This window comes from Aulonocara sp. 'chitande type north' Nkhata Bay, linkage group LG3, assembly GCF_057382095.1.
Source record: "Aulonocara sp. 'chitande type north' Nkhata Bay isolate Kocher_YH1m ecotype deep benthic linkage group LG3, A_spYH_male_GT1.1, whole genome shotgun sequence".
Taxonomy (NCBI): domain Eukaryota; kingdom Metazoa; phylum Chordata; class Actinopteri; order Cichliformes; family Cichlidae; genus Aulonocara; species Aulonocara sp. 'chitande type north' Nkhata Bay.
The window spans coordinates 48,101,071-48,116,418 of NC_141346.1; the positions used below are offsets into that span (position 1 = coordinate 48,101,071).

Sequence of the window (15,348 nt, forward strand, 5' to 3'; positions counted from 1 at the left end):
AGCTAAACAGGTGTAAATCTTTTGAGAGCTAATTTCCAGCTGTTTCACCAATCTTTTCAATATGTTGACAGAATGTTTCAGTTTTTATCTTTTTTTAAAATTTAAATCGTTAGGGACTGTTTATTTGTGCACTTTAACCAGTGTATACATTCATATTCATCCATACCAGTTATTAATACCAGACTGACACAGAAACAGCCCTTTGATGAAAGTGGATGTACGGGCATAGGCAAACTGTCACTCTCGACCAATGGGCGAAGCCGCTGTCACCAGGAGGCGGGTCTTGCGAGTCAGCACGTTTGAGTGCACACTGCGTTGAGACAACTTGATACAGAGTAACAGTAAATCAGACAGAGCTGCTCCTACAGCACCAGCAGTGAAATTGTAACCCTGTTGCAAGTATTTTTGGCCGCTGATAGGACCGAGTGAGATCACTGCGGTCTCTTTCCTCGGATAGACTCACGAGTTGTTCGGCCAGAGCAACGCAGGGACCGTTTTAAGTCTCATTTCTGCCCTATCTTAATTTTATATCACACTGGAAATGTCCGAAAACAAGCCGAATGATGAACCGAAGTTATCTACGACGGACAGGGTGGTGAAATGTAAGTGTTGCTTTTCGTGTCATATTGAAACGAGACGCTACCACAGCTCTGGGTCTGACCAGCACAAGCAGACTTGAAGAATTCACGGTCGCAGCAACAGCGGGCGGCAAATGTAGTCGAAAAAAAATTGTTTGCTGGCTAGGGAGGAAGAAGGGTGTTAGCCGAGCTATGACAGCAGCAGTAAACTAGGAAGTCAGGGTAACTCCAGTTTGTAGACCAGAGCAAGAATTTAGCATGAAATGTGTCACAGTCTGTGCGCGAGGCGTTAGACGCGGTACAGCCGCTCGTCTGTAAATACTCGGGGGTTTTTTTTGCTGTTTTTTCCCCCCCTATTATTAGTGAATAGCATGCTACCAGCGGTGTGACAGATGCATGAGCGTTTCGATTCATATATAGTGCACAGGTTTACAGTATGCATGCAGATGTTGCACAACCGTTGCATTCAACCCCAAGGGCGATTTTCCCTCATTTTGCATGCATCGTCAAACAGTTATACCAAGGCTCCTCTTCTCTCTCTCTCTCTCTCCCCTCTCTCCATTGCATAATACTGCTTGATGTCGTCTATTTTGTAATCTCACATTTGGGGGTGTTCATCGTGTGCTTTGTTCGTGTCACACACGGTGGTTCTTCCTGCACTCTGTGTCTGACATTCCACCTTTGCAGTCTACCATAAGAATGCAATAAAGATCATAATCGAGGCAGCCTTCCCTCGAAATAGGAGCAATGCAGCCTGCCCAGTTTCGTGTCACTTGACGTCTCATGTGTACTTAAAGGCAGCACACTTAAGTTGCAGCATTCAAGCCTATTTTTGTGTTAGCATGTGGGCACTTCAAAGTGAAAAATACCCCCCTCCTCCTTTCTCTTGTTGGAAGACAAAAGCTTTTCCACACAAGTGAGATGACAGAATGTGTTTACTCCTGCTTGCTGGCACTAGTTACAACCCCCCAAAAATCCTCTGCAGCTCCAGCCCAACAGGGATGTGCAGGGATCACAGTGTGCGCACACACACACACAAGGGGACTGTTGAGTGATTTTTATTCAAGTTTAGCTGGTTGAGTTCAGTCGATTGAAATGATTGGATCATCTCAGAGCATTAAACGTCAAGATTTATGCAAGAAAGTTGGAATGAATCGGTCTGGGATTGTTGACTCTGTGTTAAAAGACGAGGTTGTGCACCTGGTTGCTCAACTCAGTAAGGAATACAGCTCTCCCGTGTTGCAATCTCGAACTTAGGACTTGACACTTGAAACAGAAGAAAACGTTTCACAAATATATCTGCAGCCATTTTTTTGTAGCTACATTTTGCTCCAAAAAAATAAGGGGTTGAGTGTTAAGAGCCACTGCATGTCTTGGGTGCTTTTTGTAATGAATATTTCAAGAGATCATACCCCTACAGTCTCCACCAACTTGAAGGCTAATGAAAAATATATGGGACAAGCATAAGTTTTAAAGAGACAACAATATCACTGGGTGACCGGTCTTGTTGCATGGATCTGAAGCTACATCTTCCTCTGTCATGCAGAGGAGATGCCAGATCTTCATGCTCGGCTCTGTGGATATTAATCGGGTTGAAATGTATCAATTAAACGTTAGAGGGCCCTGTCAGTTAATCTCAGAGGCCAGCTCACTTTTAAACCTTGTGTCAAGCTCAACAAAGTAATTTTGCTCATTTTTCATTCATCAAGTTTCGAGGACTCAGTGTTTTGGTAATGCATCAGTATTATGACAACACAGGCGCTAGCTGTGTACAAAGCACCTCCAAAATAACTGCAGGCTATAGGTGTGAAGTAATTTGTTTTCAGCTGCCTAGCTTGCCGTGCTACAAGGTGTCAGTCCAACTTATCATAAGTGCTTTGCATCCACCTGTTTTCAAAATGCATTATCATAATGCTCCTGAAAGCCAGCGCTGCATAGTAATTGAGTTTAATCAGCTAAGGCGAGAGAAGTTGCTTAATTTTTCTTGTGCTTTCATCACTTGCAGGAATAAACACGTGAGCAATTTCCAGTATATATTTCAACAGACTTGACTGTGTTTGTAGCTGTTTTTTTTAATATTGTATATAATGCTTGGTGGATCATCACTGGATGACCATTTTTTTTAATGCTCGGTTAATTAAGTGGAGTTTAAATAAGGATTATCCTCTTATGGTAATCCTGATTATTAGAATTCGTGATCATGATTTTTTTGTTTTATTTTGCTACAATTAACAGCAAAGCTTTTTCATTATCAACTAATGAGTCATGTAGTCTTTTATTTTGAAAACCCTGTTTACATACTGATATTGCTGAGTTTTGTCCAGCACTGTATAAAGCAAAGATGTAGCAATGTCACATAAAAAGTTGGTAATATGGTTGTCATGGTGCAGTCGTGACAACCTCAGCACGCCAAAGTAAAGCAAGCGCACTAATAGTGTTTTTCCATCAGCGACCGAGAAACTGGGCCTCCGAGCCCCCAGCGGTGCGCTGGGTGCTTCTCTGCGAGTTGGGGATGGATAACATCTGACATTTGACTTTTGAGAAGAGGCCCCCATGCTCAGACATGCGTGGGCTGGAGAGACGGCGGTGGTGACAGCGGCGCGATGCCAGCCACTGATCCCAGCTGGAAAGCCGAGTCATTTATAGAACAGAACATTAAGTAATGCCACAGACTTGATCCTCGCCTTACGTGCGATCACCTGCACACAGACCCGCCGCATCGTGCTCATAAAGCGACCTGTGTGCCATCACAGTGTTTCTTTCTAATCGAGTACAAGTGCTGTGTATTGCAGAGCTATAAAATTACCAGTCGTGAGTAATTTTCCTTGAGGTGTTGTCATTCTGAGTAATATTTCCTCATTACAATTCATAAACCTTGTCATCAGGTTTGTTTGCATGGGAATAGGATTGCTGTGAGAAAGTCAGGTGATTTATAACCATCGAGGTTGTTTATCATTTTAAACCTGTGCCAGTCTGCTCTGTCTGTAATTTGTAATGTTAAAATTTCAACTGGGATTTTTAATTTTTTTTTCGGTGACGTTTGTGTTACCTTCCACTCGTACTTTGGTTTGGCACATAATTTCTTCATCTTGCGAGCAGTCATTTTTATTCAGAGGGAGTAAGGACGTAGATTTGTTGCTTTGTGAGACGGAGACAAAGCAATAAAGATGGCATCAAATTGTCTTAATTAAATTGGAGTTGCAGAGATGTGTTGTGATGAGACAAATACATTACACTCTGTTAAGTTGTGCTGCTACTAATGAATAGAAAGAACCCGTTTGAAAGCGTTAAAAGAAGAAGAGGGGCACTTTTGGCCATTATTTTTATTTCACTTAAGTGTAGTGGGATACAAAAAACACTCTCTGGGAGCTTAAACATAATGTTGGGTTAGTAGGTTTGTGAGTAATTAATCAACATTTCTGTGATCAAGTAATTTTTTTTTAAGGAGAGTTGCAGTGAGTGTCTGTATTTCTTCATCTCATGAGACAGCAAACAGATTGTAGCTGCTCCTGTGTGCGCGTGTGAGTGTGTGAGAGCAGCAGTTAATCTAAGGCTGCGATTGGTCAGACAGCTGACCCGTGGGTTGCTTGAGCCGATGCTCCAGAGCAGGCACTTAAATGTCAAATTGTCAATTTCATACCAAGTCTAGTTTAATTATCTTGGGAAGGAAATATCATCTTGATCTAAAAAAATATATTAACTGTGCACGATCAAAAAGGAGTTTGGGAGGCTCCAGCTGCTGTCTTGCATTGCGTTTCAGTGCCAGGTTTCCCGAGTTATTCCAGACAATGAGTTTGCAAGATTTAGTTTTTGCTTTCTGCTTTTGAACTCTTGAGAAAAAAGTTAGTAGGTCACTTTCCTAGGTTTCATAAGTCATCAGGGCCGCCACTTTCCAATTCCTTGACATACCTCCTTCGCATGCGAAGAAGTCTGGGGTTAGGAGCCTGAGGGAGGGTGGGCCACCTCCTCCACCTTTTGAATCTTCTGACAGCAGTCCACTTACTCAGCTCAACCCTGAAATGTCTCCCATAGCTGCAGCAAGATAACCGAACTAGCTATTGGTGCCTGCCATGTATGTGCTTGTCTGATCTCCTGTGAGGTTTCCTTTTTTTCTTTCTTTTTGAGATTTGATGGTTCTGATAACAATGCATTGCATCATGGCCTGAAAGGGAAGACCTGAGCTATCTCTGTTGTGGTACAACAGTAAGATATACGGTCTGCGGTATTCCAAACCAGAGTAAGTGCACCTTTACTCCTCATTAGATTAAAGAGGAATTAGGCTCTGTTGTGGATTTGGGGCACAGCAAAGCAGTGGATTTGGACAGATTAAGCTCCATATAGGGGGATAAAGGCAGCTCTGCTCAGAGGTTGTAATCTGACTCCATGCATTAGCTGCTGCTCTTGCTAATTCGTGTGAACAAATGGATGTTGGTTTTCGAGGGGAAAAAGTGTTTACCTACCTTTGCATTTTCAGGTTGTTGCTAAGCCTGCGAGTAGATTTTGGGGATTTTCAATCCTTTGAACTTGTGCTGTTGATACACTTGTCTAACCAGTACACATTCATAAGCAGCAGTTCTGTAGCTTATACGTTGATGGAAGCTGTTTTACTTTGGCTTTTTAATGTAGCTGCTTTCTTCATAAGGTGCCTTTTAATCACCAAATGTAAAAAATGTAAAATACCCAGAGTAGCATCTGTGACCCAGTGACTATAACACTGTTTTATTGTTTTTTGGGGTTAAAAAAAATCAACCTCTACATAAACAAATCCTCAGTTTTTTCCCATTTCATGGCATGTACACACCGACACATGTTGTTGCTGCTGCTGTGAGCTACAGTGGCTAACAAAAGCCATTTGCAGCAGAGGCAGGAGTTATGTGTCATTGGATCCCTCTCTAGAGTTGGTTGCAGAACAGTCACAAATCAATCAATATAGTGTCTGCAACACATGTAACTACAGGCTGCGCTCCCAGTACAATGAGTGTGGGGGAGGAGAAGCTAACCCAGTGAACTGGGAGCAGTCGGGTGGCTGGGTTATATTAGAGGCTAGTAGAGCAGTAAATCTGCTTTCTCACTTTGACTCCTACTTGGAGGGCTGAGCATGGACAGCCTAGGAAGACACTAAATTTTTATAGGAGTTGTGCATCCGCGTGTGCACACTCGTGTATACAGGCATGCACGTTAGCTGCAACACTGGACACATAAAGTTAATTGAGAAAGCAGATTTTGGTAGAATTTACATTAAAAAAAAACATCTGTGTGCAGTTGTTTGGTAGCTTATGTTTAGCAAAAATTGGGGAAAAAGTTTTGTCAAAGAGCGTGCGTCATTGGCTGAACAACACTCGGTTCAATCAGCAAGCTGCTAAATCGTTATTTGACTTGATCCTGGAGTAATTTTGTGCTTTTTTTTTTTTCTTGCATTTTGTCAGTAACAGTTTGGTAAGTTAAAATTATGACTCCATTTGACAAACTTATGCTGGGAAAACAAGTGAGTCTGTATTTCGGCTATGAAGTAATTGCTCGGGGGTTTGTGAAACACTAAAGACTGAAGTATAATTAATTCCATGTAACTATGTTGAGCTGTTTCCCACTCATAAACTTCACCTCGGATGTGCCTCTTAGATAAATTAATGGCCACCCATCTGTATTCGGCAAGTTATTTGAGCACGATGTGTGTGTGAGAACGATGAATTTGGATTACTTTTGGATAATCGCCGCATTCTCTATTTTGAAAATCTGCTAATCAGCTGCCTTGTATTATTCCTGCAGCCTGCCTCGCCAGCCACTTTACTCTTTTGGTGGTCTTAGATATCATTCAGCTGCTTCTTCACTGAGAGGCTTATCTTGTGGTCACGTCCTATAATAATTCAAATCGTCGTGGCAATGTTAGTTTTTGTTCTGCTGTGGAAACAAGCTGCAGCCCACCGGATGACCACTCCAACCAGATCCTGCTAAAGGAAAACGATAGATAATATAAATTCTGGTTGAAGATGTGGGTGTGAAAAGTGAAGACAGCCTGTCTCTTTTTAATAACCAGCAGGAGGCGATGGCTGCGGCTGCAGCAAAACTTCAGGTCCTGTGGAGGTTTATGGGAAAGCAGCCCTCATGCTTGACCTCAGTAGACACTTTCCTGATAACTTTAAGGGCTCAGTCACACATTACGGGTCAAACTGAATAAAACCTAAAGTTCATTTTGTGAATTTTGGTCATTCTACGTTTGAAAAAGGAGCATTGTCCATCACAAGAGTGCATTTTTGCTCTCAGGTTCGCCCGCTCTCGTCTCACATCTGGTTTCAAAAAAGCAAGGTGGTAACAGCTTCAAAATGGGACTTCAGAAACCAGTGGGTGACATCACAGTAGCTACGTCTATATATTTCTTCAGTTTTCTGATGACAAATGCCTGACCTGCCATTTCATGCCAAACTCACAGAGGCTGCAGAACAAGGACTGCAGGCCAGGACGTTGTAGGTTGGAGTTCAGTATTGAGAGACTCATGGGAGAAGCAGCTGATCAAGTTCATTATTTTTATTAATTTAAGGAATGGGACAATACAAAAGCAGTTTGAGAATTGCCAACAGTTTGATCTATTTCATATGTGAGTTTGCTAAAGTCAGAACAGTCTATTTTCTTTTGCAGCGTGAATGCAATTGAATCTGCATAAGTGAATGAATGTATCAGTTACAGATAAATGTTAACACCTCCAGCTTTATTCTCTGCACAAAGAATCGCAGTCTCTTAATATATTTGAACCTGCATGTACGTGCACACGTGGCCACCTTTAACTGCTCTGTGCATGAGACAGTTTTCACTACCCTGAGTAATGTTTTGTGAGCCCAAATACAATTTCTCTGCAGTAATGTGTTTATCTAGGACAAATATCCCGCGTGTAGACGCACACAGTATTTTGGCCTCAGTTTTCATGCCATGCTATTTAGCAGAGGAGTTTCCTTGTGGTGAAAACATACCTGCATGCTAAATGGGAGACTCGACTTCCTGGATTAGGTCAAGCCCCTGCATGGTGCTGTGTGACAGATGCAAACACAGTCGCACACTCTCCTGTGCTGGGCCAGGCAGTTGTTTGTATTTAAATACGAGCAGAATGAGTAAAGCCATCTACTGGTTGCCTGTAAATGGTAGATTAGTAAGCGGAGAAAGCCATCCACAGGAGAAAGGGATGTTGTAACTTTTATGCCCGCTCATCAGCTCAGCGCATGCACAGGAGGGGAATGACACGGGAAGGGTACACAGTGTTTCATGGCTAATGCCTGTTTGCAATTGCATCTCGCTGTTATCATAGTAGCATCTGCACTGGTTGACACCCACACACGTATACATACTGAGGCTGATGCAAATGTGACCTGTTGAAGATGAGATGGATATGCTCTTTTCTTTTCATTTCCAGCACATTGGAGTTTGCACCAGGGAGCACACAATAAACTCAGCAGATGTAAAACTCATATATTTTATCCATCATTATGACTTATCGAGGAAAGGTAAACCTCAGCTATGAGGAAGTCTGATACGATGGCTCTAGTTTGCCTTTTTTTTTTTTTCAGCTCGACACCGTGAAAAGGGACGAATTTCACAGGAAGACTGAGAAGAACCGTTGCTTCCTGTTAATTTCCCTGTTTTCTCATTGTGTTTTGATCATGCTGTCGTAGCAGAGCAGGATTTTACGCAGAATTCCTCGTTGCCTTCTGGGTGTAGCATTCCACTGTAGTGTTTGTTTTGGCAGCGGTCTGGTTTGGCACGTTACTGAAGCACCGGGAGCAGTATCAGCCAACATGGCATCAGGATTTAGACATGTTGCCCTGGTGGTTTGTGGCCAGTGACGAGTTTCAGGCCTTAAAAATGCAGTTTGACATTTTCCAGGCCAGGACCCATAGCTATGAACCAGGAGAGTAAAGTATCTGTGGCTCTCGTATTAAATACCGTGTGTAGCAGTTTCCAGTTGTCTGGCTAAATTAATGAAAGAATCCAAGTGGACTCACCATCCTCCCTTACCTTCTTATTAATCCTTTTATTTCAGCGAGCGCTCGAGATTTCTTTTACACGACGAGAAACTCCGTCTTTAATTAATCATCATCAGATTTTATGTATATACTTCAGTAAGGCTGTAGCAAGAACACACACACACTGAAATATTTATTTATGTTTCTGCCTGAGTGTTGGATAATGCGATTTCGTTTTAAGGAATTTAAACAAAGAAAACAATTAATTTTCACTCTTTGCTGAGAAAAGTCAAAGCTATTCCTGGGTTCTGCACGTTTTCTGCACATTTTTGCTTTGCAAAAATTATATTCATTGAGAAGACCAGCAATTACGGATGGGTGTTTAAGCACATTGCATGCTACGTGGCTGTACTGTGTAGGTTCATGGTGGATCTTGGTGCGTTAGATCCTGGTGCACCTTTTTCCCCCCTTGTTCTTCCAGGTGTTATCAGCTTACTAGTTAAAGTACCCAGCTTGTGGACAAGAGAGAAACTCCAGCTATACAAATACAGCTGGAGGTGAGTCGAGGCCCCAAGGTTTATTTACCCTCATTCACACGCGTTAATTATAGACCACCTGGCTGAAAATTAACCCTCTTATTCCATGTGCTGGTGAATTTGGCGTGTGCTTATCTTGGATTACCTCTGGAAAAAAAAAATCTGTCGTTGCTTGTTGCCGTGTTCTATAGTTGACCTGAGAGGAAGTTGTCTGGTGAGACTGGCATTTGTCTAATGGGATATGATGATTTTGGCTGAAATGCTTTATCAATACAGCCTTCAGGATATTACTTCAAGGTTTCACCTGCAAATGTTTCAAACCTGTGAAACATTTTTTTTGTTTGTTTTTCCAGTTTTACTGCCAAGCTGTGGTTTTTTTTTTTTTTTTTTTTTTTTTTTTTGTGCTCAAAAAAGGACAAAGAGGCATTACGTTTGCCCAAGAGCTGATGATTTCAGGCCACTCACTTCCTCCCACGTGGAGAGTGGAGCAGGAGGAGGACCACTGGCTGGCCCACTCACTCAAAACATTGCAGAGGCTGACCGAAGCCAGTCGTGACTGTGATGTGTCTCTGCTGGTGAGGGAGGGGCTTGGGGTTAGGCCAGCTCTAGAGGTGGCATATATATACACACATAATGTTCCCCTGCCTTTGCTGTTTCGTCTTTTGAATTAGGCCCCAGAGACAATTCGAAAAGCTCCAGTAAATTTCCTCTGGGATTACTCTCCACGTAATTGCAAGTATCTTGTTCTAAGTTCCATGATAGACCTTAGCTTTGGCAGTAACTCAAGGCAGAATTTGGCCTCGGCTGTTGCCACGTCAAATCGAGTCCAATCATAGGGCAAACTGATATCCCATTAGTCTGAACTCACAATATGCCTCGGCTAGCCAGATTGCGGCGAGGTTAGTGTGTCCCATGGCTCCGACTGATTATGTGCCTGTCCAAACACCACCAGAGTGCCATACATTACAGTGACCAATCACTTGTGCATCCTATTCCCTGTTGCACTCAGGGTATAAATATATATATTCTTTTGGGCTTGCCACTCAGGAGCAGTTCCATTTTTGCTTTATTGATTTGCATGCAGGGAGATTTTCAGCAAACTGCTGCTGATGCACTAGTCAGCTGTCACCGTTGTGCGTGTTCATACGTGTGCCTGTGTGTTCTCAGGATCGTGTGGTGACGACTCTGAAAAGCGTCAGATGCGAGGATGGAGGAGGAACCTCTCATTCCACTCATTTTTGTGTGTGTCTCGTGCCTGCATATGTGCGTGCGTGTGTGTGTGTGTGTGTGTGTGTGTGTGTGTGTGTGTGTGTGTGTGTATTAAATTTAGTGAAAACTGAATCATGAAACTGTGGGAGACGTGTTGTTTCAGCTAATCTTCACTCCATGTGAACTCCCGAGCCAAAGATGTGATCTTTTGTTGGTAATTAATACCGTTGTCGCACCCCAGTCCTACACACATATGCTCCCTTGCTGTCATGCTCTTGGCAGCCTATTTATTGCTTTTGTATATCATGCAAGCCTTTCATACTAGCCTGCCCCCACATAAACTGGTAAGGTTGCAGAGTGACACAGCAGCTAAGTGGTGCACAGTTACTGCTGCGCTGCAGGTTTGGGTATGTCCACATTCATGTCACACAGTCTCAAGAATACTAAGGAGTACGATGTCTTTGACAGCTTTGCTGCCGAGGCTCGACAGTTTCACAGTTTGCCTTTTTTTCCCCGTTTCTTGTAGAAATGTCAGACATACTGTACAAGACCGATTATTATTTTCTTGTTTTACCTGCTCACTTATTTTTGTCTCTGCCTTGTATTCCAGCAGTATATTTTATATTACTGTCTTTTTCCTCTATTTAGCTGCACTTCATCCATTCCTGCTTTCAGCTATGACTGCAGTGTTTTTTTTCTAGGCCACCGTCTGTATTTCATTCAGCATTTCCTTTCATTCCCTTTTGCGCACTTGCTTGCTCAGGCTGCTGCTCAACTGTGGCAGACCCACGCTCCAGGCCCGTCTCCCTGTATAGAACGTAATCCGATCCCTCGGGAGGAATGTGGTAAGCCTAGGGGACGGCCAAATCGAGGTACAAATCAGCTGGTCATCCAGCAGATTGTGTATCTCAAAGTAATTTTAAGCGACACTTGAGCAGTAATTAGAAGTGTGGACTCAATTTAGCATTTAGCCTCCACTGCTCATAATTCATGGTTATTATTTTATTTCAAACACTCCATGACAGCAGGGATGTAAGACAATAGTTTTAAGCTGAATTAAACATAAGTCGAGTACTTTCTGTTTTGCAGCCAGCAGTTAAGAGGGCCAGAGGCTTCATTTTAGCCCAACAGATGGTGCGAACACAGTACAGTTTTATGCAGTCCCACAGTACTGGGCTGGAGCCCTGCATGGGATGTCTCTATAAAGCCTGTTTGCTTTTGATGAAAGTAAATATAGTGTGTTAGAGCAGCAGATAACGTAAACACCCTGCCCAGGGTATGTGACAGTGCGTTTTGTCCTTGTTTGTCTTTCGAGGAGGAAATGGTTACCTGAAATTTAACTCCAGCGTTTTTCCTCTTTCTTTATGTAAACATGGACGTTATTCAGCATTTACAGTGCAGCGTGATCCGTTCTGGGGAAACCCAGAAACTGTTTTTAATAATTAGAGGGGAAAAAACTGACCCTCCACCCTCCTGTGTCTGATCTGAAAATGTAAGTGCAATAGAAGAAAGTCAAGACTCCCTTCAGGCACTCAAGCTGTCAAGTGAGCTGAACATACTCTGTGACCTGATCCTCAAGAACACATGAACCTTGGAGCAGCCCTGTTTATCCCAGAGGGATCAGGGGCATGACCCAGGCCGCACACTGCTGTTTGATCCACACAACCCAGCAGTGCTCGGAGTCTTATAAAGGCGCTGTCCATTGCTTATGCTCTCATCTTTGATTGGATGCTGGCTGGCGGATGGCTTTTCAATGCGATGCTTTAACTGCCTTTAATCTCACGGCTGCTAGCAAAGCCTGCACAGATGGTGCTTCAGCATAATACTCCTTTAGTGAGTTTTGAAAGTGCTTCCTCTGCTATATGGGGGTCAGGCTGGCAGCAGGGAAGGATGATTTACTTTACAGTCACTTTTAGCCTAGAAGAGTTGCATAACAGCAGCTACTTCAGGAGCTTCGTCACAGATTCTCCTGATATATAGAGCTCCTCTGGGGTGCTAACAATGGCGAGACAAGATGCGTGTGCGTGGTTAGTGTGGAGTTATTGCTCTTGCTGACTCAGAATTCCTTTGGTCTTTAGAGATGTAATTCCTTTGTTGCCCATCCTCTCTCCAAGTCCAGCCACGTGCTGCTTTTGCTTTTCTTTCTTGGCAGTCAGGTACCCCTGCTGGCAGGAGAACCCACCACACCCACACAATTTTGGCCTAGAAACAGCGATAGGCTTGAGAGGTGGGCGTGGGTAAGGGGGAGAAGGAAGCAATGGCAAAGGAAGGGAACTCTTAGGGGCCTTGTTGACTTGGCAAGAGGCGGGAGGAGGTGGCTGGCTGCGCCATCCCATTGCCTCACCACCTGTCCCCTGAAAAACCACGGTCAGTCTGCCAGAAATAAAAACTCTGCCATGGACCTCTTGGATGCAAATGCTTGATCCCACAAAAATCCTTGCTATAATATAAGTACTTTATACTTTCAGTATTATTTCTTTGCTATAAATACTTTCAGTACTTAAGTTGAATCATTTTGTTTGCCATTTCTGACCCATCCTAGTTATTTTGACATGGCATGGAGGAATGCTTTTCACATATGAGATGTAGCTATTCTTGTGTGGCGGGGAGGGTTTTCCCCAGTCCACACATCATTGTAATAGTTGGCAGTGCGGTATTCATTTTTAAATCAAACAGGTAGCGTCCCCAGCTGAGAAGAGTGGGGGGGTGGGGGTTAATTAATGATGAGGAATATTATCTACAGCTCAGGCTCTGTTTTATTTGGGTCAGCCTCAGGTCTGGTATGCTCCGTTTACCAAGTGTGGTTGCAAATATAGACTGGCCTCAACCCCTCTGTATGTGTCTAGTAATTGCATTCTAGAAATGCCAACATTGCGGCTGCCAACAAGCCCTCCTTGGGAGGTGCGATCACGCCTGTTGAGGCATATTATCTCTGAGGCAAGCTGTGAATGAGTACAGAAAACACTGAAGTCAGTTGGAGTTTCTGGAACGTAAAAGCATTTCGCTATTGATTTGCGCTCCATATTGTTTCACGTTACATAACACCGTATCCAGTTAGATTCTTCACTGTGTCATATGTATAGATTTGCAGTTGGATGTTTGATGTTGTTGTGCGTCTTGGTCCAGAACTTTCTCAGGTGATAGATGAAATGTCACAGTGTTGTATATAAATATGATCCCAATTTTTCAAGAATTCATGAATGTACTCTATTAACGAGACTTAATGTGTGTAGCAAATGTGTACTTTTCAGACTTCTCTTCGAAAGGTTCATATGTGTTTAGAAATTTTTACAAAGGTCTGGCAAAACAGCTTCAATAATGATCTCTACAGCTGACATCGACAAGCAGTGAAATAGTGATTTATTTACTTTCTATTTAGAAACTAAGACTGGGTAAATAGTAATATATCATGTCGCTTGTCGAGCTAACATGATGCATTTTATTCTTACACATCTTCCAGTTTGAAAAAGTTTTAAAATGTATATGAACTGCAATGCACGAATGCAGTAATTAGAAAATAAATTGGGATTAAATTAAAATCACTATAGATAACGTGTTCAGTATTTTGCTTGAACCTTGTGTACAGGTTTTCAGGGAGTGTCTTGCATGTTTCAGCCAAACCACAATTTCCAAGTAGCATGACGTTGTGGTAAGAGTTTGGCTCTTAAAAAAACAAACATGTAAACAAACTGGAATTACCTGCTATCCAGAAATGTCAGTCACGGAAAGCATCTGATATATTTAAGAATTTCTTTGGGGCGGATTATTTTTGTTTTTTCACTGTTGACAGTGCTTTGAATAGAGGGGTAGCAAGCACGTGTTTTTTATTTTATTTTATATGACAACACTGAATCTGTATCCTGTCCAGCCACCTGTCTGCTTGTCACTGCGCACTCATAGAACAAGCCACCAACAAGAACCCTTTGTAGACTGGCTGCCGGCGCGCTCGCAGAGCTCTCCAAGGTTAGTGGGGACACATGTTCTCGATAGACCTATGTCGTCATTCCTTCCCAATACAAGCGCCAGTTGACAGCGTGGTGGAGAGTGGCGCGAGACTGACACAAAGGCGGTTCTGTCGATGTACGGGGCCAGATTTTTGTCCAGACCGGAATATAAACATGTCCACCTAATCCCTTCTCAGATGCGTGACCTTTGCCTTTACCACCTGAAGAAAAGGTTGAACTTGTAGTTTGTCATTATGTCAAAGAATAGACACGAAAGACCTTGAGGGTAATCACATATCATTAGATGAAGTTGTGTTGAGTTGCCTTTGTTAGTTTTTCTTTTTATGGAGGCAGCCTTAGGTGTTTTGTAGATTAAAGCATGTGAACATATCTAGTAGCTTTCTCTTATTGCCTGTAGATGAATAATTAAGCCCATTAAATATTAAACGTAGCAGGAAAAATTAAAGGCGTTGGCTGCCTCTGAAGTGCTCAAGAGCAGAAGAGTACCTTGCATGCAGTGTCAAGGCCCTAAAAACATAAGAGAAGCAATGTTGCATTCAATTTGTTAACTTTTTGTTTTTAAGCTGGTGAATAGATGCCACACAGCATTACTTCTCTATCTGGCTGTGCCACAGGTTGCATTCGGAGCTTGCATAGAGCAAAGCATGCACCCTTAGCGCCCTGTCTTCCAGATCCTTTCAGCCTCCTCCATTGTTCCGTCTCTGCTATGCTCCAAAGCTGATTACAGCACCTTCTCTAATGAAAGCTAATCCTGTGTCACGGCATTGTGTAGGAGGAGGAGGGGGCAGGCCTGAGCCAGCAAAGCTAGCAGGGAATGTCTTCTTCAGGGCCTGTCAGAGTGGCTTTCAGAGGAAATGCCAGAAAGTGTTAACGTCTCCACAAACCTGCAAATCCGAGTTTTAAATGGAGTTTTTTTTCCTCTGCGCTGGCCCATTGTCCCTTAGTGACTTCTACACAACAGCAGCAATTTCTAAAATCCTCTATTAATTCCCCCCTATGTTCACAATAGTTGTTCAAAATATTTATAGGAAAAATATAGGGTACACTTTAAAGTGTTATATACAGAGATTATTATCCTTATGCCGTTTCCCTTCCCAAGTAAAGCTTCTAT

At 42.8% G+C, this 15,348-nt stretch overlaps 1 protein-coding gene across 4 annotated transcripts in view; it reads left to right on the plus strand.

Annotated features, from left to right (window-relative positions):
- The first annotated feature begins 315 nt into the window (after nt 1–315).
- The window catches only part of LOC147335935 (protein phosphatase 3 catalytic subunit alpha), a 68,371-nt gene continuing 53,338 nt past the window's right edge, over nt 316–15,348 (plus strand). For all 4 annotated transcript variants that reach the window (XM_086284083.1, XM_086284099.1, XM_086284092.1 and 1 more), the window contains exon 1: nt 316–602. In XM_086284083.1, coding sequence (XP_086140209.1) covers nt 542–602 — 61 coding nt within the window. In that variant the 5' untranslated portion in view covers nt 316–541. The remainder of the gene's footprint in view (nt 603–15,348) is intronic.